We start from the raw sequence: 24,950 nt of genomic DNA, 5'->3' as shown, positions 1-24,950 counted from the left end.
AATAATGCAACATACACACACATCTATCTTTATCCTCATCTTAAGAGTTTTCACATACGTTATCTTAAATCTAGGTGTAGGCCGGGTGCGGTGGCTCGTGCCTGTAATCCCAGCACTTCGGGAGGCCGAGGTGGGCAGGTTACCCGAGGTCAGGAGTTCCAAAACAGCCTGGCCAATATGGAGAAGCCCCACCCCTAAAAATACAAAATTAGCCAAGCGTGGCAGTGGGTGCAGTAGTGGGCGCCTATAATCCCGGCTACTTAAGATGCTGAGGCAGAAAAATTGCTCAAACCCAGGAGATGGAGGCTGCAGAGAGCCGAGATCCCGCCAGTGTACTCCAGCCTGGGGGACGGAGCAAGACTCTCTCAGAGGAAAAAAAAAAAAAAAAAAAATCTAGGTGTATTATAGTTACATAACAAACACAAGCAAAATAATAATACTAGCTATCAATTACTAAGTGCTTTCTATGCTGGGCATATATTATTTCATTATTCCATGACAACTCTATGAGGCAGTATCTCCATAGGTAATAATAATAACAATACTAATTTTAACAGTAATAAAGCAACTAATATATCCATTGAACATTTACTATGTACCAGGCATTGCAAGGTAAGCAATTTCCATTTATTTTCTTATCTAATCTTACAGGCGACCCAGTAAGATAGGTGCTATTGTAGTAAGAGTACAGGTCAGGTCACTGAAGCCAAGAGATGTTACGCAGTTGCCCAAGATTAAACAGCAAATAAGTGGAGAAATCAGGAATCCTACTCAAGGTCAGCTGACTCCAAAGTCAGAGCTCTCAATCACACTCCCATATGGCAGAATGATTAAGTTACTGAACCAAAATCACACAATTAATTACAAACAGAATGATGAGAATCCATATCCCTTTCCCTATTTTGGTTCTATGTTTATTTCAAACACCCAAGCAAGACAAAATGATCAAAATAATTTTTTTAAGTTTGAAAGTCATGATGAAAGAGAAAAACCTATCAAAGTTAGAGGCCAATTTATATAATACTCTTGAAATGACAAAATTACAGAAATGGAGACAGATTCGTGATTGCCAGGTGTTAGAGATGGTGGGGAGAGGGAGGGAGGCCGAGGGTGTGACCACAAAGGGAGAGCTTTGTAGTGATGAATAGCTCTGTCTCTTCATTGTTGTGGTGGTTACACAAAGCTATCCATGTGATAAAATGGCACAGAACTACACGCACACAATCTACTAATGCCAGTTTCCTGGTTTTGGTATCGTATTACAGTTACAAAAGATGAGACCACTCTGTGGTATCTTTGCAACTTCCTGTGAATCCAAAAAATTTAAAGTTTTAAAAAAGTCAAATGAAGAGGGGGATATACTACAGGCAGATGGGAAATCAGAAAGAACACCAGACATGAGAAAAGCTGATTAAAGGACAAACAGATCAACCTCAAATTACACTGTACACAGCTGAACCAGTAACTGAAGAAAGAGGGCCACAGCTTATTGGCAATGAGATTCAAGAAATTAACTCCAAGTGACATATTTATTTTTTCGTTATGTTTACTAAGGATTTCTGCTGTGGATTCATCATCTTGGAGACATCTTTATACTGTGAATCATATTACAAAAACCGAATTAAGAAGTGTCACTATCATCCCCAGCAAAAGAACGAATTTCTCTGTGTAGCTAATGTAAATAATATGTTTTTCAAAACAACTTAAGTTCAGCCTGCATTATTCTACAAATCTTTGTTTTAGAATACGAAAAAAATAGTTCCAGAAGCCAAATTACAATAATGGTAAGTTGTTGTTTTTATTCCTGAAGTATTAAAAAAACAGAAAGTCATTGTATATGAAATCTGATACAAAAAAACCCCAGTGTAACAAAGCAGTATCCATAGCAACTACAACTTAATATTTCAGTCCTCTTCAGCTGCAGTGGATTAAATAAAATGACAAGATGTTCCCTTTGAAAAGTAACCTGTTACCATGGAAACGTTTTAGTCTAAGAAGTAAACAGGGAATGGACAGAAAGGAGCAGGGAGCCTGTAAATGAATATCAAAAAGGGAGAAGCATCTTTGCAGAGGAGATGGAGGTGGCGATGGCAGGCAAAGGGAGGGTCTGTGAGAAGAGCATGCCTGCTAGATGCAGGATCCCAGCCCAACCCAGAGGCTTGGCCCAGAACATGATGCGGCCACTTCTTCACCCTGAAGAAAGGGGAAGGGGCAGGAAGGCAATGTTCTGTGAACATTCACCAAAGACGCCCAAAGATCTCTATGTGATCACGGTGACTGCTTAAGATAGGCACTTGATTCTACAAGGGAAGATGAGGGAGGAGGATACAGATATGGGAAGAACACATGAACAGAAGGCACCACCATGAAGCAACTAAGGGCAAGAGCTGACCCCCTCATTCAGCCCCTCCCCAAGCCTTGGGTCATAACAGTCGTGTAGCCTGTGGCCCATTCCCAAGGTGCTGGGACAGAAAAGGCTCAAGTCAGACCCTTGTTCTGTGGCTGGAGTCATGTATGAATGAGATCACTGAGAAATCTCTCTCCCTGTCCTTCAGATGGTAAATATCACACAGCAGACATTCTTATCTTTTCCACAGGGTATTAAGTTGAGCAGGAAGACTGACATGGCATCAACAGAATGAAGATCTTAGAAACGCTACTTAGTGCACATTTAGAAAATGACCACAGAAGAAGTCTGTGGGTCCAGAACAAAATACACTACATTTTAAGAAAACCAAAAGGCAATTTATCAGAATCACTTTTTTAGATGGATTGTGAGGTAGGAGTGAAAGCGAGGATTAAGAAGGAAGACTAGTGCAATATGCTGGGTTTCTCAATTTTCCCCAGCATGAACACATACTTCAAAGCTGCCCTGAACAAGTCTGAAATTTCTTTTTAAAATCTAACATAGTATCTTAAAAAGCCATGCGAATGTTGTATTCTATCCCATCATATATTCCCATTCATTTTTAGAGAAAAATTTCCATAAATCTGAATAAAATCATTGTGCTGGCCGACTCTGGGCACACTTTCTGTGGGTTAGCCCTGCTCCTTAAGAAACAGCAATAAATAAACAAATAAACAAACATTAAAAGAAACATCATTGTACTTCCTATTAGGATCTCCCATGACGCTGTCACACCCACACCTGAGTCTAGATGTTCAAAAGCAGGGAAAGAGCATGGTCTTCAGAATTAAATGAACCTGAATTAAAATTTTAGTATCAGGCCAGGCGTGGTGGCTGGCTCATGTGTGTAATCCCAGCACTTTGGGTGGCCAAGGTGGGTGGGTCCCTTGTGCCCAGGAGTTCAGGACCAGCCTAGGCAACATAGCAAGACCTAGTCTCTGCAAACAAACAAACAAACAAAAAACCCAACCAACCAACCAAACAACAAAAACAACAAAAATTAAAAATTAGCCAGGCATGGTAAAATGCACCTGCAGTCCCAGCTAGTTGGGAGGCTGACACAAGAGGATCACTTGAGCCCAGGAGTTTTGAGGTTGCAGTGAGCTATGATCATGCCACTGCACTCCAGCCTGGGCAACAGAGCAAGACCCTGTCGCTAATAAAATTTTAAAAATAAGTTTCAGTACCCAGGTTTTGTTTGCTCTAAGTGTGATTTTGAGGACCCAATTAAATCTAATTCCTTAGTTTCCTCATCTATGATATGAAGTTGATAATGTTATTATGCAAGGTTGCTATAAAAATAAAAGATGATTTATGGAAAGAACTAGACATAGTACCTATTGCTTAGGGGTCATTAATATTACTAAACTCTATATACTGGCAATAAGTGAGAATGGAAGCTAATCCTGCTATTATGAGTTCCCGAAGTACCACTTACCTCTCCTTCCACCCATATCACAGTCAGGATTTTATATTTATTTTGTGTAGTTATTTCTTTGAATGGCTGTCTTGCCCTCTAGACTGGAAGTACATGCGGGTAAGAACTAAGACTGATTTTGGTCACCATAATGCAGAACTCACTGGCTCTTACTAGATACATTTTTAATAAATAAATGACTCCAATATTCTAACTCAACTACTGCTTAGCCACAGACAGCAAGTAAGGGCTCTGCTGCAAAGCTTAGCTAGTGAAGTCCCCGTGACAGAAAGCCAGCCCTCCAAGCAAAATTAACTTAAACGTAGGTTTGATTAAACTGCCTAACAGGAACAAAATTCATTATTCAATCAAAAATAAAACTAAAAACAAATACAAATGAAAAGACAAAGAGATTTAGTCAACTTAAAGTTACCACTTCCATATTCACACACAAATAAATACAAAGGCCAACACAAGAACTTGTCCAAAATCCAAAATCATAAAATTCTAAATTTTCTCTGTGGAAAGTTCCTGAGAGGCCATTGATCCAATCTTCTAGCTTAATAGAAGAAATCAAGGCCTGAGGAAAGAAAAGTGCTCTTTTAAGGGGTCACACTGAGTTAATTACTGAAGAAGACTCCAGGCCACACAGGCAGCTCTCCCACAGGGTCCTCCTAAATATAATCCAGGGTCCAGAACTAGAAATTTGGCATTGCCTGAAGAATAATAAGAATTTCCATGCTGGTAAGATGCAGTAAATATGGCCTCCACACACAATAATGTATGAGTAATGTCAGGAAAAAAACTGGTCAAAAAATTTAACAGGTGAGAAAGATCCAGTTTCAAAGTGCTATAGTGACTTTGCTCCGTTGTCTAAATTTCTTATCTGCCTTCTCTCTCTTCTCCATTACGTGGTAACCTACCATGTATCTGGCAACGTCATAAAACAACATTCCACCACAGGCTCCTAGGGAACTTTACTGTAATGGCCTGCGGCAAAGTTTAGGGGCTGCGGCCTAACAAAGCTGCCTGCACACACACGGAGATTCAGCCAAAAAACTTAAAAAAAAAAAAAAGCCACTATGACCGAAACCCACTTACAAAGCAGCAGTCGCTGTAGATTAAGCTGCTCTCCTGACCCAAGATGGTGCTAGCTTTCTGCATATTGAAATCAAACTGTATAACAAAGCTGAATGAAGCACCTCCAGAAAAAAAAAGGGACTTTGGACCAAGCAAGCATGTCTACAACACGTCTAAAGGTTTCTTTGTCCCCTCAGGGAAATGTTATAAAAAAACATGACAATTGCCTTATTCCTCCTCGCTGCAGTGGTATGAATATAGAAGGAAGAGAACACAAACAGGCAATAACTAACACACACACGCACCTAGTGTGTGTAAGTGAGAAAGTGGCAGGAAATGTTTAATGCTGAACACACCCAATATTATAAATTATGGAAGTAGAGCTTCTTTTAAAAAAAAAAAAAAAAAAAAAAAAAAAAAAAAAGAACTCCAAGATGTATAAAGAAAAACATAAACACTCAAAGAGAGTAAGAAGAAAGTGGATCAGTAAATAGTTATTAAACATACTGGTGGTTAATAATTAGTGTAATTCCTAAAACAATCCCTAGCATTGTCTTAGTTGAACAGGCTATTTAAAATAAAAATAAAAAGATGTTGGCCAGGCACAGTGGCTCATGCCTATAATCCTACTATTTTGGGAGGCCAAGACAGGAAGATAGTTTGAGGCCAGGAGTTCAAGACCAACCCAGGCAACAAAGTGAGACCTGCATGCCTATTTTTTTTAATTAAAAATTTAAAAATATATGTTGTTGTTGAGATAATCATATCTACATGAGCTTGAGACTGTACATTTGACCTGCGAATTAATAACAATAATGTACTAAGCAACTATGTGCCAAGCACTTCCAAGTTGTTTTCATCTAATCTTTACAAAAACTGTAAGAAATATTTATTTCCAGATTACCCATGAGAAAAATGAAGCTCAGAGGAGGGAAGGAACCTGTCGAATGTCACCGCTTGCCCAATGTCACTTATTAGGTGGAATCTGAACCACACTACCTGGCTCCAAATCTAGCCTTTCCTCTTACCACAGATGATGCATTCATTTATTCAACATATTCATACCAAAGACCCATTTGCCAGGTACTCTACTAGAAATGGAGACCGTAAGAATAGACTTGGCCCCTGCCCCAAAAGCTTGATGTCCAATAGGGAAAAAAATCAAATAATCACAAATAAATGTGTAGCTCAAAGAAGTTTGATAGAAATAATCTCTAATTTTCCCAGTTGAATTAAGTGCTTTACCTTAGACTCAAAGTATCATAGAGTATACAATATGAGATCAGTTATCTTTCAGAATTGTTTTAAAAGTACATTCAAGCATGAGTCTCATTAGACCAAAAAGAAAAATAAATCAGACTCATGCTTTATCACCCACAGTGGCAGGAATACAGGCATGCCCCTATCAGAAACTGCTCAGAAGAGATAATAACTAATTATCTGTGCTTATTTAGGAGAAGATTTGTGAATGTACACACCATCTAAAATATTCCTTTAGCTATTATTTTCTACCTTCTCCCTCATCCTGTCAGACATTTATCTTACAGTCTTAGAATACACGGTTTTCTGGTGGCAGACAACTCGGTTCAGTAACAAACAAAAAGTACCTGGCAAATGCGTCTTTGGTATGAATATGTTGAATAAATGAATACACAAAGTAAAATGGAAAAGAAAACAAATTCAGAAGGAAAAGAATCAGGAAAAAAGAACAACTAGAGAATCACAGACATCTGGTCTTAGATATATTAGAGTCTTCTAATTCGTAAATTAACACAGTAGCCAACAGTCAAGGAAGAAGTGAAAAGCAGATTAAGAATGAAGTGTCAGCCGGGCAGGGCGGCTCACACCTATAATCCCAGCACTTTGGGAGGCTGAGGCAGGCAGATCACCCAAGGTCAGGAGTTTGAGACCAGCCTGGCCAATATGGTGAAACCCCGTCTCTACTAAAAAATACAAAAATTAGCCAGGCATGGTGGCAGATGCTTGCAATCCTAGCTACTCAGGAGGCTGAGGCAGGCAAATCGCTTGAACCCAGGAGGCGGAGGTTGCAGTGAGCTGAGATCGCACCATCATACTCCAGCCTGGGCAACAAGAGCGAGACTCCGTCTCAAAAAAAAAAAAAAAGAAGAAGAAAAAAAAAAAAGAATGAAGTGTCAGGCCAGGCACACTGGCCTGTAATCCTGGCACTTTGGGAGGCCAAGGCAGCATGGATTGCTTGAGGCCAGAAGTTTAAGACCAACCTGGGCAACAAGGTGAAATCCCTTCTCTACAGAAAATACAAAAAATTAGCCAGGTGTGGTGGCGCCCACCTGTAGTCCCAGCTATGTGGGAGGCTGAGGCAGGAGAATCACCTTAGCCTAGGGAGGTCCCCAGGGAGGTCGAGGCTGCAGTGAGCTGAGATCACACCACTGCACTCCATCCAGCCTGGGTGACAGCGTGAGAACCTATCTCAAAAAGAAAAAGAAAAAAAAGTGACATGTCAATTAAACACAATCAAGTTCATTCTAGCTTTCAACCAAAGACAGACTGCAAAACTTATGTTGACAGAGGAACGCTTTAAATGTGAGGCTCCCTCAGATTCTAATTCAAGATTCTATTACAATGATAAGAACAACTAATAAGATAATAACTTTGTGAACTTCTCTATTTTTTTGAAACATCTACTTGCTATATTCCCAACATTTCCTGATATTCTCAAGCGCAACAGAAGCAGAACCATAAGCCAAAATGAAACAAACTAGCATCTTTTCCATGTTCAAGCTACACAGACCAAAGACTTCATCAACCACCAGAGTAACTTCCCATGTGCTGTTCCCTCACCTCCTCCACCAGACAAGCACAGAAGCCCTGAAGCAAGCCTTTAGCATTCCAAAAAATATTTTTCCCAGACAGGATAATATAGAAGAAATACATACCACACAAGAAGTAACTCTAATGAGTTAGTTTATTAGATTTGAAACATAGACAAATTCGACTCTTAACAACAGAATATCCACAGATCACAGTCAGCAACCACAAGTCTTCACCATCAAATAGATGGCGGCATCCAAGCTCCATAAATGCAGATTTGTACTAGGCCCACACAGGCCAGCCACACCAGTGGCAGGAACCTGATCCAGAGCTGATTCGGCTGTGAGCACAGCTTCCTGTTCACATTTTTATTTGTTAACTGTAAAGAAAGTTTCAGAAGAGGTAAAGATCTAGAACAGAAAGGCAATATTCTCCTGACTCAAACAATGAGTTTGTTCCTTGAGCATGAAATGTGAGTCCTGCCCAGATCCCACAAGTGCATGACAGAAAGTGGTGCAGTGTCCAGTTCCTCTCGTCTATTGAAGGGATACTTTTATTAAAAGAAGCAGGAAGGAAGAGCAATGGTGCTTTTAAACAGAGTAAAATAAGGCAAGTTCCAGAAGCAACATTATATGGTATGGGGTACCTCCCCAAAACTCCCCAGTGCAATGCCCAAATAAATATGGTCACAATGGGAAGAAAGCCCTCACATGGGTGAAAAAATTGATCACAAAAATAATAAACGCACACCCTAAATTATCCTTCTACAATTCATCTCCTTAGTTGCAATCCCAAAATTGAATCTGTAAGAATACAGATTATACTTCAGTAATATTTTCAGTGACTAGAATTCACCAACATTAGCCTTCCTAAAAACTTTCCACTAAAATCAAGAGCCTCCCTGGAAAGAGTTGACCATGCAACACTCCAAATTCACACTACACCACTAAGAGCTTACACAAGGAATTTCTCCTTGTATCAATGCATAGTAAATTTCTTCTCCTTCCTATGAGGGTTTTTCAGTTGCACATTCTTCTATATTGTATGCTTTCTTCCATCCTCACAAATGCATAAAATTTAGGTGGCATTCAAATTTTTTCTAACCTTTATCAGAAGAAAAAGGAGTGGAAACAAAAAGGAGCAAACAGTATAATTCAAAAACTTCATTTAATATCTACTTGGGTAAGAATTCAATTTGTCCTAAATCTTATTCTGACTGGCTCCCTAAATAAACCACGGTGAAAGCCATCTGTCTGAACCTGCTCTGCAACAGGACACCCCAAAAGCACAACTTCCCCTGGGTAGAAGAAACTAGTGTCTGGCTATCAAGCAGTGGGTACGAAATGAGGCCTTGTCAATGACTGCCTTCTCAGCACCAACTACTCTTTTTACTCCATTTAAGAGAATAGAATTCCAAGTCACATGACAACATACACATATGCAAAAAATGCTATCCAATTCTAAAACAGATACAAAAATAAACAAAATACCTAAACTTCAATTTCTAACACAAAAGTCAATGCATACTTTTTTTAATTGCCAAAGAATTTTCCATAAGCTCTAAAAGGAAGATGAGTCTGCTTCCTTTTGAAGGCAAGAGACTAAGTAAAAACTGATGTGACATAACCTTTCATTTTTAAAAAAATCAATTTTAAGGTGTTATTGTTGCAATCATAATTCACAACTGTTCCCTGCATATGTCAGACTTCAGAAAAAGATCACAAAAATTATAATTTGCTCTGGCAAACAGGCTCTCAATCAAAACAAGGTTCCACCCACCTTCAAAGCAACCAATAGCTGCCCACCTACCATCCTTCCTAAAACATCCAAACAGAGCTGCTCTGCGGCCCAGGCATTCCATACTAGCCACAAGGCAAGGGGGCGGCCTGCAGGCTTGCTCTGCAGGTCTTGAAGGCAAACGAGCTTGGCAACACACACCCAGCACGACTGAGGTTAAGATTATACTACGAGCCGAAGAGGTAAGGGGAAGAGGACAGGGACAGAGGGACCCGCAAAGCTTCACATTCTACATCTGCTGAATGCCTCTCCGGTAGTCCCCATTCTTAGTTCTGATTTTACGCTTCACAATACCACCTACATGGCCAGCCAGGGCTGAATTAAAGGCTCTCAGGAACATGCACTATGAATGATGAAATGATTCATAAACATCTTCAGAAGTGAGAAAGAGCAGCAAAACCCATCACTGTTTCGGTGAGGCCAGGGGAAGATAGCCTACCTGCAGGGGCTGAATGGATCATCCATGACTAACACGGGCTCTGGTGAGTCTAGCTGGATTCCTGAACCTTTACTTTCTGCTAAAACTCTGCCCTTTTCTCACTAACAACTCAAAATGGAGGCACATGCAGTCTCAGAGACCTCATAGAGCTTTCACTGAGCTTGTGCTATGACCTAAGCCTTCACGCAGAACGCAGAAACTTCCCCTCACTCTGACAGGACTGAGCATGTGCTGTGACCCTCCCTCATCCACACACTGTCTCTCCACGACGCAATCAATCTCAACCCTGCTGTTTCCGTAAATAAAGCCCAGCCAACAGACTCTGCAGCTTCTCCCTGCACACCAAGCTAGTGTGCAGGGAAGTGGGGCCTTAGAAAGGGGATCCAAGACAGCCAACAGCAGGGAACTGAGCGAGCCCAGCCATGGAGAGGCTTCAGTTAAATGCCCTGCTGTCAGGAACTCAGCAAGCCAAGCCACGGAGGAGCGTCAGTTAAATGCTCTCTGCTCTGTCAACACAACAGCAAGTTTTGTCTTTTTTTTTTTTTTAAGGTAAATGGTGATTTTAAAAAGCAAGATCGCCAAGAAATAGAATCAAAAGACAGATATGAATGACTACACACAAGATCAACTAACAGAAATACTGCAACACATTTAAAAACATAGTAGTAGCTACTTAAGAGAAGCAACTTCACAAATTTCTTTTTGAAACTCTAAACATTTTGAAAAAGACCAAACAATCAGGGTAAAGTTATGGAGTGCTTGGCCTTGTCACACAGGTACAGACACAGTGTAGATGGTATTGTGAGCAGGGTAGCTAAAGAAAGCTGTATTTTCTGCAAAAAGCTTAATCTTCCTTAGATAAGAAACTAAAAATAATAAATAAAACATTCCCCAAATAATAAATTAAAACATTTCCTAAAGTAATACTAGCCCAATCAAGTCTAGCTTGAAGAATCTAATTCTAACAATTAGAAAGACAGGAAGGTTCAAGATTCAACATCGTGCCACAAACACATGAACATCCAAAAATCTCATTTGAGGTCCTGATTCAAAATACTAAGGCAGATCCATATAAGAAATCCTAGCTTTGGATGTGCAGGCTTAGTTTCCACTTACAAACTAAGAGGTGATTCTATAGATTATTAATCAGTTACAAAAAGAAAAAGAAATGGAAGACCATGAACCTCGCCAAAATTATAAAGGACAAGATAGGGCAGGAAAGGGCAGTGCCAATTCTGTTTCCCAGAAATGTAATGGAATGTCAGGAAATTAAAGCCTGTTGAAAAGAACACACAGTGTCCTCAAGATTCCTACAGTGAATGCAGAATCAATTCCATTTCCATAGCACTCCCGTTTATGCTATGAAATAAACTAAATTCTGAAACTATGATTCAATAAACTCTTATCCTGCCGATAATGTAATTTAGAAAATACAAGAAATGCCAAGTACACTTAAATATGTTTTCCTTTGACCTAACACATGAAACAAGTATCTACAGGCTGGAAGAACATTTTCCCTTATTGGTATGTGAGACAACATATTCCCAAAACTGCTGTTACTACCAACAGTCTAGAGAAAAATACTTTCTAAACACAAAAGCAATGGAATTAGAACCTAGTGGCCAAATAATATGAATATGAGCAGCAAAGAATTTCCTCCCAAAAGTGTATATATTAAAAAAAAAAAACTACCTAACCCTTTCATATGGAAAATGTTTACTTGAAGAAATCAACACAAAATAATATGTAATAAATTCATCAGTCTCTGAAAGCCCATGAAACTGTTACATAGAGCACACTATAAAAACGGTTATTGTAACAGCAAGTTAAGAAATGTGGATTCTAATTTTGGTCTCATTAGATGCCCTGAGTTACCAAAATCCAATGGCCTTCCCCTGTAACAATGGATTCCAATGGTGGCGCCAGCCTTTGTGGATATCCTCTTCATTGTCTTTCCTGGTGCTGGCATCTCACAGTCGGCTTCACATGCCATGCCACCGAGACAGACAGCCCTTTCTCTTGTTACCCCTCAGGGGCAGCGTACCCTAGCGGCCACACCCCAGATCTCCTCTCCTTCACACTCTCTCCCGTGGAAAAGTCACCCACATTACCACCATGCCAGCCAGCTCCACTCTGAAGACACTTCCTTCCTGGCAGCAGCTCGGAAATGCAGGAGCCCCCGGAATCCTCTCACTGTACCTCTCTGGGGAACTGCACCTCTCTTATTAGATTCTAAGTCCTTCAGGGACAAGGACACTACCTAAATCATCTTTATTGGAAGCACCCAACTCTCCTATTTTGTACCTCAAAGAACTCTATCTGAAGCAGTGGAAAGGGCACAGTATCACTCATATAGTATGGCTGGCCAAAATTACATAACCTAGATCTAATCGTGGGGAAACGTCAGACAAACTCAAACTGAAGAACACTTGACAAAACTGGCTTCTAACTCTTCAAAAAGGTCGATGTCATAAAAAATCTTTTAAAAAGGTGAGGAAATATGTTGTGAAAACAAAGAGAGACAAGGGATATTAAAGAGACACAACAATTAAATGAGGCTTATGATCATGGGGAAAATTACTATGAAGGCCGTCGTTGAAAAAACTGGCAAAATCTGAATATGAACGATATTGGACTATATCATATTGTATTAATGTTACCTTTTCTGATTTTGATAATCATACCATAGTTATGTAAGATAATTTTCTTGTTCTTGGGAATACACACTAAAGTATTCAGGGGAAAGGGTGTGATGTCTATATTTCATTCCCAAATTGTTCAGGAAAGGAAAATACAGGTTGAGTTATCCTAATCCCAAAATCCCAAACCAAAAATGTTCCAAAATCTGCAACTTTCTGAGCACCAACATGATGCTCAAAGGAAATACTGGAACGTTTTAGATTTTTGGATTAAGGATATAGAATAAGCAAATATTCCAAAATTCCCCCTCCCCCACCAAAACATGAAATCCAAAACACTCTTCTAACCTCAAGCGTTTCAGGTAAGGGACAGATTCAACCTGTACCACAGAGAGAGTCAGAAAGCAAAGATGGTAAACACAGACAGCAATACAGCAAAAAAAGAGATAGAGGTTATCTCATAAAGTGTATATTTCTAATAATTTTGTGCATGAAACAAGGTTTTGATTGGGTTTTGATTGTGATCTGTCACAGGAGGTCAGGAGTGGAATTTTCCACTTGTGGCATCACCGGTGCTCAAAGCATTCTGGATTTTGAAGCATTTTAGATTTCGAATTTTCAGATTAGAGATGCTCAACCTATAATAGAGCAAACCTATAATAAAGTTTAAAAGGTAATAAAATAAAATAAATATAAAGCAAATATGGCAAAATACTAACAACTGGTGAATTGAGTAAAAGATATATGGAGGTTCTTTCTTGTACTAGTCTCATAACTCCTCTTTGAATTATGAATATAAAATTCCAAACAGAAAAATTTTAAATATATTAAACAAACAGAAAATATATCCACCAGCCTCCACAACCATCAGTTCTCCCTTCTTCTTTTTTTTTTTTTTTTTTTTGAGACGGAGTCTCGCTCTGTTGCACAGGCTGGAGTGCAGTGGTGCGATCTCAGCTCACTGCAAGCTCCGGGTCCTAGGTTCACGCCATTCTCCTGCCTCAGTCTCCCGAGTAGCTGGGACTACAGGTGCCCGCCACCACACCCAACTAAATTTTTTAATTTTTTTTTTTAGCAGAGACAGGGTTTCACCGTGTTAGCCAGGATGGTCTCAATCTCCTGACCTCGTGATCCTCCCGCCTCGGCCTCCCAAACTGCTGGGATTACAGGCGTGAGCCACCACGCCCGGCCACAACCATCAGCTCTCATGGCATCTGGAGAGCTGACACAAGGGGCAATGAATGACCTGCCTCCCTGCCTGCAGTCATGGTGCTCTCACCCCCAAACGGAAGTCCATTAACACCCAGCTCCAAACTCACTCCAATCTCAAGAATATAGGATCAGTCCTCCTCCTCCTCCTCCTCCTAGTCAGAGAATCTCAAGGAGTCTTGAAACCGAGTAGTTCCATAATTAGGTTAGCCACTAGGTCACATTCAACCACAAATTCCAATTTTAGAAATGGGGCTCTGATTCCATGGAGCAAGCCTTGCTTTACACTGAGTTCACCCTGGTACCCTACTCAGTGCTTAAGGGCATCCCAGAGAGGGGCCTTGTTTTCTCTCCTAGTTCTCTTGAACACGGGCTGCCTGTGTACTGATGCTGACTACCCACCTGGACCTCACTCCTGCCACCACATTTTCTAGCCCATCGTTTGCCAGCCTGCAGGGATGTACATACAATCTGCAACCTGGCACCCTCGTATTTCCATCTGTTGCCAACTGCCAAGGCCTTCCCAGAAGTCCTGTGATCCCCATGTACATCTATAATCTCTGGATCCTCGACATCCTTCTCTCCTCCTATTAATCCCAAGTGAACAACAGGTGAAGGATTAGCACTTCTGAATAGATTAAATGAGAGCTGAGTGGGAGAGAAGAATACACAATTCAAATCAATTTTTTCTAAAATTAAAAAAACCACTTTGTCCACTATAATACTTAAATTTGTAGTGAGTAGATTATGTACGTCTATCAAAGGTAAGTAAAAGCTGTAACATGAAAATTGCCTAAGTTTTATCTTAAAGAATTTCCTACTTCCCAGAAACAAAAAATGTCTACAATGTTGTATTCATTAACAAGAAATTTTAAAGCCAAAATGGGGAGGTGGGGCGGGGAGGGGAAGCAACACTCAGGAAATTCTAGAGAAAAAGTTCGGAAGAGATATTCTAATTAGTACTAACTTCACATCAAGAGAGGAGAAGTATTCAGAAGCAGTTTGTTTAAATTTCATTTACTAATTGCCCCGCATATCTAGACATGGAACTGAGTTTTCTATCTATCTATCTATCTATCTATCTATCTATCTATCTATCTATCTATCTATCTTTCTATCTATCTGTCCATCTTTCTATCTATCTGTCCATCCATCCATCCATCCATCAATCCATCCATCCATCCATCCAGGAAGCTTGCTGATTTACCTATTAGCTTTAACAATTTGGATGGGCCCGGACGCTCACAAATATAATGAGAGGCCGAAGTGGGTGGGTGACTTGAGGTCAGGAGTTTGAGACCAGCCTGGCCAATGGGGTGAAACCCAGCTTCTACTAAAAATACAAAAATAAGTCAGGCGTGATGGCATGCACCTGTAGTCCCAGCTACTCAGTAGTCCGAAGTGGGAGGATCACTTGAGCCTGGGAGGCAGAAGCTGTAGTGAGGCCAGACTGCACCACTGCACTCCAGCCTGGGCAACAGAGTGAGACTCCACCTCAAAAAAAAAAAAAAAACACAACACAAAACAAAACCAACGCCAACAACAAAACTAATTTTTTCACAAGTTTTCTCAGATTTCCTATGGTGAAAATTATACTTTATTAATAAATGTTCATTTTTTCATTTCCAACCCTCACATATTTTCTTCTTCAAGTCTTAATGGATATTGAAATCCTGCTATTGTTTCTGGTTTCAGAGGAAAAAGTTTCCACACTCTGCCTTTAACTATGGTGCTTGCTGTAAGTTTATGGTAAGTATTCTGTTAGATTAAGGAAATTCATTCTACAATTAATTTTCCTTTTCTAAGAGTCCCCCTCCCCAATTATTACAGAGCGTTGAATTTTATCAAGTGCTTTTTCTACATTAAGATGATTGCATGGGTACAAAAAAAGAATGAATGAATAAGGTCTCGTATTTGACTGTGAAACAGGGTGACCATAGTCAATAATAATCCACTTGTACATTTTAAAATAACTAAAATAGTATAATTGGATTGTTTTTAACACAAAGGATAAATGCTTGAGGGGGTGGACAACCCATTTTACCATGATGTGTCTATAATGCATTGTATGCCTGTATCAAAACATCTCATGTACCACATACATACGCTATGTATCCACAAAAATTAAAAATTAAGAAAAAGATGATTGTCTATGTTTTCTTCTTCTATATGTCGAAGAGGTAACATATGCTAACAGATAAATTATTAAGGCATTCTTATATTCTATAAATTTGGACATGCATATTTACCTTGCTAGACTCCGTTTGTTAACATTTCATTTAAACATTTTACATTCATGTTCATAAGATTGAACCTATAAATTTTATTTTATTAACCTGGTTTTATAATAAAGGTTTTATTAGCTTCATAAAATGACTCAGGGGACCCATAACAACTTTCTCTGTTCTCTGGAACACTGGTAGAATTCACCTGTAAAGCATGAGTCTGATTCATTTTTCTTTTTCTCTTTTATTTGGGGGGGGTCCGGGGAGGGGGGGAGACAGAGTTTCACTTGTTACCCAGGCTGGAGTGCAATGGCACAATCTTGGATCACTGCAACCTCCACCTCCTGGGTTCAATAGATTCTCCTGCCTCAGCCTCCCAAGTAGCTGGGATTACAGGTGTGCACCACCATGCCTAGCTAATATTATTATTTTTAATTTTTTTTTGAGACAGAATTTTGCTCTTGTTGCCCAGGCTGGAGTACAATGGCACAATCTCGGCTCACTGCAACCTCTGCCTCCTGGGTTCAAGCAATTCTCCTGCCTCAGCCTCCCGAGTAGCTGGGGTTACAGGTGCACGCCACCCCACCTAGCTAAATTTTTGTATTATTAGTAGAGACGGGGTTTCCCATGTTGGCCAGACTGGTCTTGAACTCCTGACCTCGGGTGATCCACCTGCCTTGGCCTCCCAAAGTGGTGGGATTACAGGCATAAGCCACCACCCCTGGCCCTTTTTTGTTGTATTTTTAGTAGAGACAGGGTTTCACCATATTGATCAAGCTGGTCTCAAACTCCTGACCTCAAGTGATCCACCGCCTCAGCCTCCCAATGTGCTGGGATTACAGGCATGAACCACCAAACCCAGCCTGATTTATTTTTCTTTTCGGTCTAATGAGATTAAAAAAATTATCCAATGCAAATTATAAAAACTGCCTTTAAAGGGAGAAGGTATGCAGTTTTTACCTATTTCCTCTTTCTTCCAGGCGGAAATCTGCATGTAATGGCCATCACTACATTGCCACCTTGAAACAAGAGAACAGTGGCAGACAAGGTAGTAAAGGGTGGACCCCTGATGACTGTGAGGTCCTAGTCTAGGAGTGCTTCCTTTCAAACTCTGCTTACATGAGAGAGAAATAAAAGTGATATTTTATTTAAGCCTTTTACACAGTCTCTTTCTGAAGCTTCCAGTATTTGAAGTTCTCGGGTGTGTCTTGCTGTTTGTCTCATCTGACCACAGTTAATGGTACATGGTTTCTTCCGATATTTCTGACGGTGAGCTTGGCATTCAAGGATATTTTATCTGTGGGGATCCTACAGGATCTTGGATGAGGGTGTCTCCCATTAAAAAACATTTTACATATGCTTCTGCCAGGTATCTTGAAGGGTTTACTGGCATGAGACCACTTTTTATATTGTCTTCTTATCCTAGAGTTCTCATATTCTGAAGGGCCCAGAATCCCAACCCTGAACAGATGGGTTTCCCTGTTACTCCCCTCTAGGTTGGAAAATGTTAACAAATTCAATCCAGCCTCACCATGAGCTACTGAAAGATCAGCTTACTGCTTTAGTTTTCAGTTTCTCTTAATTCTTTGGAGCTCAGCTCTGCAGTTAAAAGTTTTGTTATGTGTTATTCCATTACTCCAGGTAACATTCCTAGATGTTATCTGACAAAGGGTTTTTGAAATGATCAAAGGGTTTTTGAAATGATCAAATCAAATGATCAAATGAAAAACAGGCTTTTGTCCTGTTTTATTAAAGTTATCTTAACTTCAGTAGGCTGTGTTTTCCAAAAATACATGTACTCTCAACCATCTCCAATATTTTCCATCTCAGGTAAATGTTTCTGAGAATTCAAATGTGATGGCAGATAAAAGCAAACAGGAAAAAATTTGTATCCAGCTCTAGCTGCTCATCTTCAAAAGCTACACAAAGACCACAAGCTGTGGTGAGTGGAAAAGGGAACTGTTACTCAAATGCAAGTAAATTTTAGAATGTCTCAAATTCAAATTAGTTGAAATACAGGTGTTTTAGATTGTTAACTTTTCCGCTTAAGTATAAAGATTTATGTTGAGGAAAAAAATGGTCCCAAGGTCACAGAGCAAAGTGACAGAAAATTAAGAAATAAAGACATTAAAAATAATGAAATAAGGTTTCTTAATGTTAAAGAAGAATGTTACACATAAGGAAAAGGGAATAAACTAGCAGAAATTCTGTAGTACTGGATTGAACTTGGAGAATTTCACATTAACTTATGAATATACACACATAAATACAAAACTATAGGTGCAAGTGTGTGCATTATATATGCGATAGATACAAACACATGCACTCCCTAGCTCTGTTTCTCAGAAGGTCAGAGAGCAGCAACACAAAGTAATGAGCACACTTAGCACCAAATCTAGGCTTTAAAATATCATTCTCCAAACGCTGGGACAATCTGACCTCAAAATGAATAACAACAGCAGCAGGTTATAAACAATTAAATAAAATAGGAGGCCATTATTCCGCTAAATAAATGAATAAATCGAAAGTTTGATGAAGATGAGATCTACACAGTCACAAAGCAACCTCCCACAAAATGGTTATTAATTAAAAAGGGAAAAAGAGACACCGTACAATGGCAAAACCTGGCAGACATCACGTTCAGCAACTGGTCAAAGTGAACATTACCAGCAACTGGACAAATAAGAATTGTATACTGACAGGATACAGAAGAAAAGAACACAAAATTTCTGTGATACATGATCTAACTCTAATAATAAGGAAACACCATAAATGCAAACTGAGGGACAGCTGGGCACAGTGGCATACACCAGTAGTCCCAGCTACTAGGGAGGCTGAGGCAGGAGGATCACTTGAGCCCGGGAGGATCACTGAGCGGGGAGGGAGGATCACTTAATCTAGGCTGCAGTGCACTTAAACCGTACCTACGAATAGCCACCTCACTCTAGCCTGGGCAACATAATAATACTCCATTGCTATTTAAAAAAATAATAACAATAACGCAAACTGAGGGACAGGATACAAAATAATTGGCCTATTCTCTTCCAAGGTCATGAAGCCAAGAAGCAACTGAAAAACTGTTCCAGATTTAGGGAGACTAAACAAACATGACAACTAAATCCATAATGCCAAACAAGATCCTTCTGTTGTAGGTTTTTATTAGGAACACCGGCAAAATTTGAATAGGGCCTGAGAATACCATGGTAATAATATTTTCATTGTTAATTTCCTGATTTTGAGGGCTGTATTGTGGTTATGTAAGAAAATGCTTATGTTCATAGGAACTACACAAAATACTGGAGTATGAAAGAGCTTTAGGGTGACAACATACTTTCAAATGATTCAGTTAATAAAGGTCTTCTACTCTACTTACAAGGAACTATTCTGTTTTAAAACAAAATAAAATGCACACAGTATTCTAACTACCACACTAACTCTTAACTCTTGCTATTATTAACATTATTGCAGTTGTCAGTCTAGGAGAGAGAAAGTATAGTCCCTGTAAATGCCTCAAGTTTATGACTGCTCCTGAACATAATGATAGTAACATATAAGCCTCAACACTGCTGCAAAACTACACTCTAGGAAGAGGAAGAGGAGAAGGGAGAAAAGGATGAGAAGAGGTGGGAGAAAAGCGGACAGCCTGCAGGAGATTTAGCCGGGCACGGTGGCCCCTGCCTGTAATCCCAGCACTTTGGGAGGCTGAGGAGGGCAGATCACGAGGTCAAGAGATGGAGACCATCCTGGCCAACATGGTGAAACCCCCTCTCTACTAAAAATACAAAAATTAGCTGGGAGTGGTGGCGGGTGCCTGTAGTCCCAGCTACTTGGGAGGCTGAGGCAGGAGAATTGCTTGAACCCGGGAGGCGGAGGTTGCAGTGAGCCGAGATCACACCACTGCAGATCCCCCAGATAAGATCTGAGATCAGACCTGAGCCTTCAACTTGTTTTCCCATTTACTGGCAAGAGAGGACTAGTGTGCAAAGCACAAAAGAACCAAGAATATAATTCGGTGTTTCTGCGGTACAGACCAAGCCTAAGGAAATCGCTGCTAGTTTTATAAGACATTATTAGAGAGTGAGAGACAGCACCCATACAAAATGCTACATTTTAAATAATATGTCTTCTTCACTGTCCTTAAATGCACTTCAGGAGCCTAAAGAACATTTCATTTGGCAAGGGGAAATAAAAGAACAGCTGCCTGGGAAAATTCATGCTTAATTATCAAGAAGATAAAGCCATTTCTTCTCCAATGGCCATTATCATATCTTTTGTTCTTACTGGAACTCCATTCACCATTACTTCCTTTCCCTCCTAACTCACAGACAGGAAGCAAAGGAGACCTTTTCCCAGAAAGGAGGGTAGAGAGCCAGAAGGGGTCCAGAGTATAGCATTTAAAAAAAAAAAAAAAGAGAGAGAGAGAAGGCACTGGCCCATGGTTGAACTGCTGGAAGTAGAGAGATGGGAAGATGGGGTAAAAAAACAACCAAAAATCCAGCAAAACTTAATTGCTATAGGGGATAGGTTCATTTGCTATAAAAAGTCCCAATCCATTTCTCAATGAAACAGCAAATCAACCAGATGGCTAATGGTCTACCTGGTAGAATCATGACATCTTAAAAAGTAGTTTATGTTTTGCTTTTGGATTTAACACTTTACAGGATTAAAACAAAACAAAATTTAGCCGGGCACGGTGGCCCCTGCCTGTAATCCCAGCACTTTGGGAGGCTGAGGCGGGCAAATCACGAGGTCAAGAGATGGAGACCATCCTGGCCAACATGGTGAAACCCCCTCTCTACTAAAAATACAAAAATTAGCTGGGAGTGGTGGCGGGTGCCTGTAGTCCCAGCTACTTGGGAGGCTGAGGCAGGAGAATTGCTTGAACCCGGGAGGCGGAGGTTGCAGTGAGCCGAGATCACACCACTGCACTCCAGCCTGGCGATAGAGCGAGACTCCATCTCAAAAAAAAAAAAAAAAAAAAAAAATTAGATATTTTTCAATCTTGTCTCTAAAAGAAAATTTGTAATTACTTCTGCAATTCCCAAGAAGAAACAAAAAATCTGACAGTTTACAGAAGTTTTCTGCAGGGTAGCTTTCATCATCCCCATCTTACTGATGGAGAAACAGAGTCCAGAAAGTGCATGCTTTACCCATGGACACGAGGATTAAGTAGCAGCACGGGACTAGAACCCAGGCCACCCAGATCCAAGAGGAGAGATCTTACCAGATGGCTGGAAGGATCAAGCCGTCAGATTAAATGGCTAGAAGGTGTTAGACAAATGAAAAAAGCAACTAAGGACAGTAAAGAGAGGCATATAACCACGTCCCTATGCTCATCTCTTTTTGTAAGCTAAGACCAATCTATTTCATATTTTAGTTTAACCACCGACGCTGGTGTTTTAGCCAAATGCACCTAAGGCCTCCTAACTGGCTTTATTTATGAAGACCTCTGAGCTGAAATTTATTGACTTTATTAAGTTTCTTGGCAGACTCTGGATCAGACCCTTCAAACAAACAGAGAACACAATGACATTACTTGCAGAGTATGCTCACCACAGAAGTAAATCTGGATGAATCTTGTTCACATGTACAAAACTGAACACTCCCTGAGTGCAGAAATGTCAAAAACAAACTCCAAAAGCAAAGCCCAATTACCTCAGGGTTCAAAGTCAGGTCAACATTAGATTTAAGGCTCTCTCATTTTTCACAATCTCTTAGTAGTTTGTATTCTACTTGGGCAAAAAATTATGCCCCCTAAATTTTTGCCCAATTAAGTTTTGTTCCCGCTGAGTGGAGCGGCTCATACCTGTACTCCCAACACTCTGGGAAGCTGAGGAGGGAGGATCGCTGAAGCCCAGGATTTAGAGACCAGCCTGGGGAACATAGTGAGACCTCAACTAGACAAAAAATTTAAAAAATGAGCCAGGGATGATGGCGCACACCTGCAGTCCCAGCTACTTGGGAGGATGAGGCAGGAGGATCACCTGAGCCGGGTAAGTTGAGGCTGTGGTGAGCCCTGATCACGCCACTACACTCCAGCTGAGGCAATAGAGTGTGACCCTGTCTCAAAACAAACAAAAAAATAAGTTTTGTTACTTCAATTTCATGGCTAGCACTAATACAGAGTCATAATCCCTTATCTAAAATCCTTAGGATGAGAGGTTTACCAGAATTCAGAATTTTTATTTTAGCACTACAGCAAATATATCACAGCATGTAACACCCCAGCAGTGTTCACGTAATAATCCATATTCCATCATATTAGTATTTTTAGAGTAAAACTTACACAAACTCACACAAAGTGAACTGAATTAAGAATATAAATAGCCTCCTATCAGTTCAGGTTAGGTTCAGCCATCAAATACATTTTGGCACCAACCTTGGCATAAAATTTGTTAGATCTTCAGAACTTTCATATTTCAGAATTTAAGATAAGAGAGTATGGATCTATATTACTATAGATGCTTTATCAGTATTAATAAGTATTCTAGATTAAAAAGAATGAAATATAAGTTTATACCTAATAATAACAAAGTAATTCCATGCCAATTACCAAGAAATCCATTCTTCCCAAATGTTAAAGGCAACAAATTCTAGAGTACAGAACAGTCAGTCTGTTTCCCACTATCACACATTATTAGTTCAATAAGCGGTAATCCATCAGGAACAAAAAAAATCAGATCCCTGACAAGATACAACATTCAGAAATATAATGACCAGGTTAGAGAAAAAAATAAAATGAAGCTGTACACTGAAATTTAAAAAGGATCTATGCAAATAAATGTGAAAAAAACTCCAAACTTTCAGTGCTGTTCAATATGCTAACAAAGTATGGAAAATTACATAAATCAACGTATAACTACTTTTGGAAAATCAGCTCTGAGAAATAAACAGTTCCATCTTAAGGTTCACTTTCAACTGCTCACTTAAAGTTCCTGCATTATTTAAGGAGACAACAGTCATGAAAGTCTGCAGTCATGCAATCACTATTCCTTAAATTTCCAGTGGACTTTCCTATATGCAGTATTGCCCAGGACCATTACAAAATCAGAAAAACTTTGACATTTCCTTTCTACATTAACTTACATATTTACCTAAATAACTCAGGGCACTAAGAGTCAGCATACAGTACACTATGTAGCCACGACTACTTACTAGTCCTACTCATTAAAACGGGGGGAAAACTATATAGGAAACCAGCTTATCACACAGCCTCCTCCCTCACAAACTTGAAACAAAGACAGAAACAGAGGTAAATTCTGCAAGGGTATGCACCCTGGGAATTCTAAGAACTGGGCTGTGCACAGCCAGTTTTTCTACACTCTGTTAAATTAGATGCATTTTTGGATCATTTGAGCAGCTGTGGGAACTATAGCCCTAACCCCAAACTTCAGGGATATAAGGAAATGTTCGGGATAACACCAGCAAGCCAAGGCAGTAGGCTGCACTGGCTCCACTGCTGCAAATGTCTACAACGGCCTTTACACTTCAACTGTGAGAAGTTTGAGATTTGCCTCAAAGTTTACTTATAAATGGGCACTTAAGTATTTGTTCAATTCAACTCATCCAACACTACTCAAGCACTTAAAACACACAAAGCAGAAGGTGGATATAGGGAACGCAAGTGTAGAAGAAAATCAGTGGTGACTAGAAAGGTCACTAAGGGAAGTGATTCAGGATGCAGATCCTGTAAGTGTGCTGCTATCATCATGTCTCTGTGTTCCTTATTGCATCCATATTTTAAAACAAACCCGATGGGATGTATTGCCCTGAAAGACTGTCAGCAGCACACAATGAAAAATAAGAAAAGAACTTGAGTGAGTGCCTGGCTTACAAAGGTAAGTTACATATTACTTTTAATAAGCATTCAGCAAAACATGTATAACTAACATTTGTAAAAAATAATTTTGGTTAGTTGTTACAAACCTGAGAGTTGAACAGTTAAAAGACAAAAGCTACTTTAGTTAATTAATATAACTTGTGCAACAGGAAAACTATCAAGTGATTAAATAAGCACAATATCACTAAAATAACATCCAATTCCTTTGTATCTAGAGAGAAATCCAAGTTCAAGCATTTTACAATTTACCTGGGCAACAGGAAGACATGAGAAGGTAGCCAATAAATGCATATGTAAAATAAACATTTCAAAATATCAGATGCTTAAGAAATATTACCACTGACCAGCTTCTTTATCATTGGAACACGGCATACTTTTGAAAAAACAAACAAACAAACTCAACCATCATAGTTTCTTTCTTTTCCTTTTTTTTTCTTTTTTTCTCGAGATGGAGTCTTGCTCTGTTGCCCAGGCTGAAGTGCAGTGGGGCAATCTCGGCTTACTGCAACCTCCGCCTCCCGGGTTAAAGCAATTCTCCTGCCTCAGCCTCCAGAGAGGCTGGGATTAAAGGTGTGTGCCACCATGCCCAGCTAATTTTTGTATTTTTAGTAGAAATAGGGTTTCACCACGTTGGCCAGGCTGGTCTTAAACTCCTGACCTCACGATCCGCCCGCCTCGGCCTCCAAAGTGCTGGGATTACAGGCGTGACCCACCTACACCTGGCCAAGCATCATAGTTTTCTAAAGGAGAAAAGGTACTCTTTGATGAGCATTATATTACTATCCATACATCAAGCACTATCTAGAATCTAGCTTCTGATGCTGTCTAGAAAATAGCATCCAATATTGAGAGGAAGAGAGGGAGACAGACAGACAGATACACTAATGCGAGCCCCAAGAGAGCTGTGGGCAGCTTCATAAAACCACAACAAAAAACACGTTCCCTTCTACCCCTATGTTGACTACTCAACAACATTCTAAGTTTTACATATGGTTTCTGAGAGTCCTCTAGAAAAATGTTCTCAATAAAATGATACCCATTTTGGCTTTACACTTAATGTAGTTCTTTTGCTAACTTCTTTGAGCCAAGTATTATTTATTATTTATT

General features: G+C 39.8%; 1 protein-coding gene across 14 annotated transcripts in view; it reads right to left on the bottom strand.

Moving 5' to 3' along the window:
- Positions 1-24,950, bottom strand: part of RERE (arginine-glutamic acid dipeptide repeats) — a 466,287-nt gene that overhangs the window by 159,593 nt on the left and 281,744 nt on the right. The window contains exon 1 of one of the 14 annotated variants that reach the window (XM_055104291.2): positions 9,931-23,690. The exons of the other annotated variants lie outside the window; for them this stretch is intronic. Within the exon in view, the coding sequence (XP_054960266.1) occupies positions 9,931-9,956 (26 nt within the window). The 5' untranslated portion in view covers positions 9,957-23,690. Of the gene's footprint in view, positions 1-9,930; positions 23,691-24,950 lie in introns of those variants that run through there. 14 annotated transcript variants of the gene reach the window in all.

The sequence above is a fragment of the Pan paniscus genome, chromosome 1 (assembly GCF_029289425.2).
Source record: "Pan paniscus chromosome 1, NHGRI_mPanPan1-v2.0_pri, whole genome shotgun sequence".
In the NCBI taxonomy this organism is placed as follows: Eukaryota; Metazoa; Chordata; class Mammalia; order Primates; family Hominidae; genus Pan; species Pan paniscus.
The sequence above is the reverse complement of the archived record's forward strand: the minus strand, read 5'-3'. Positions and strand labels throughout refer to the sequence as shown.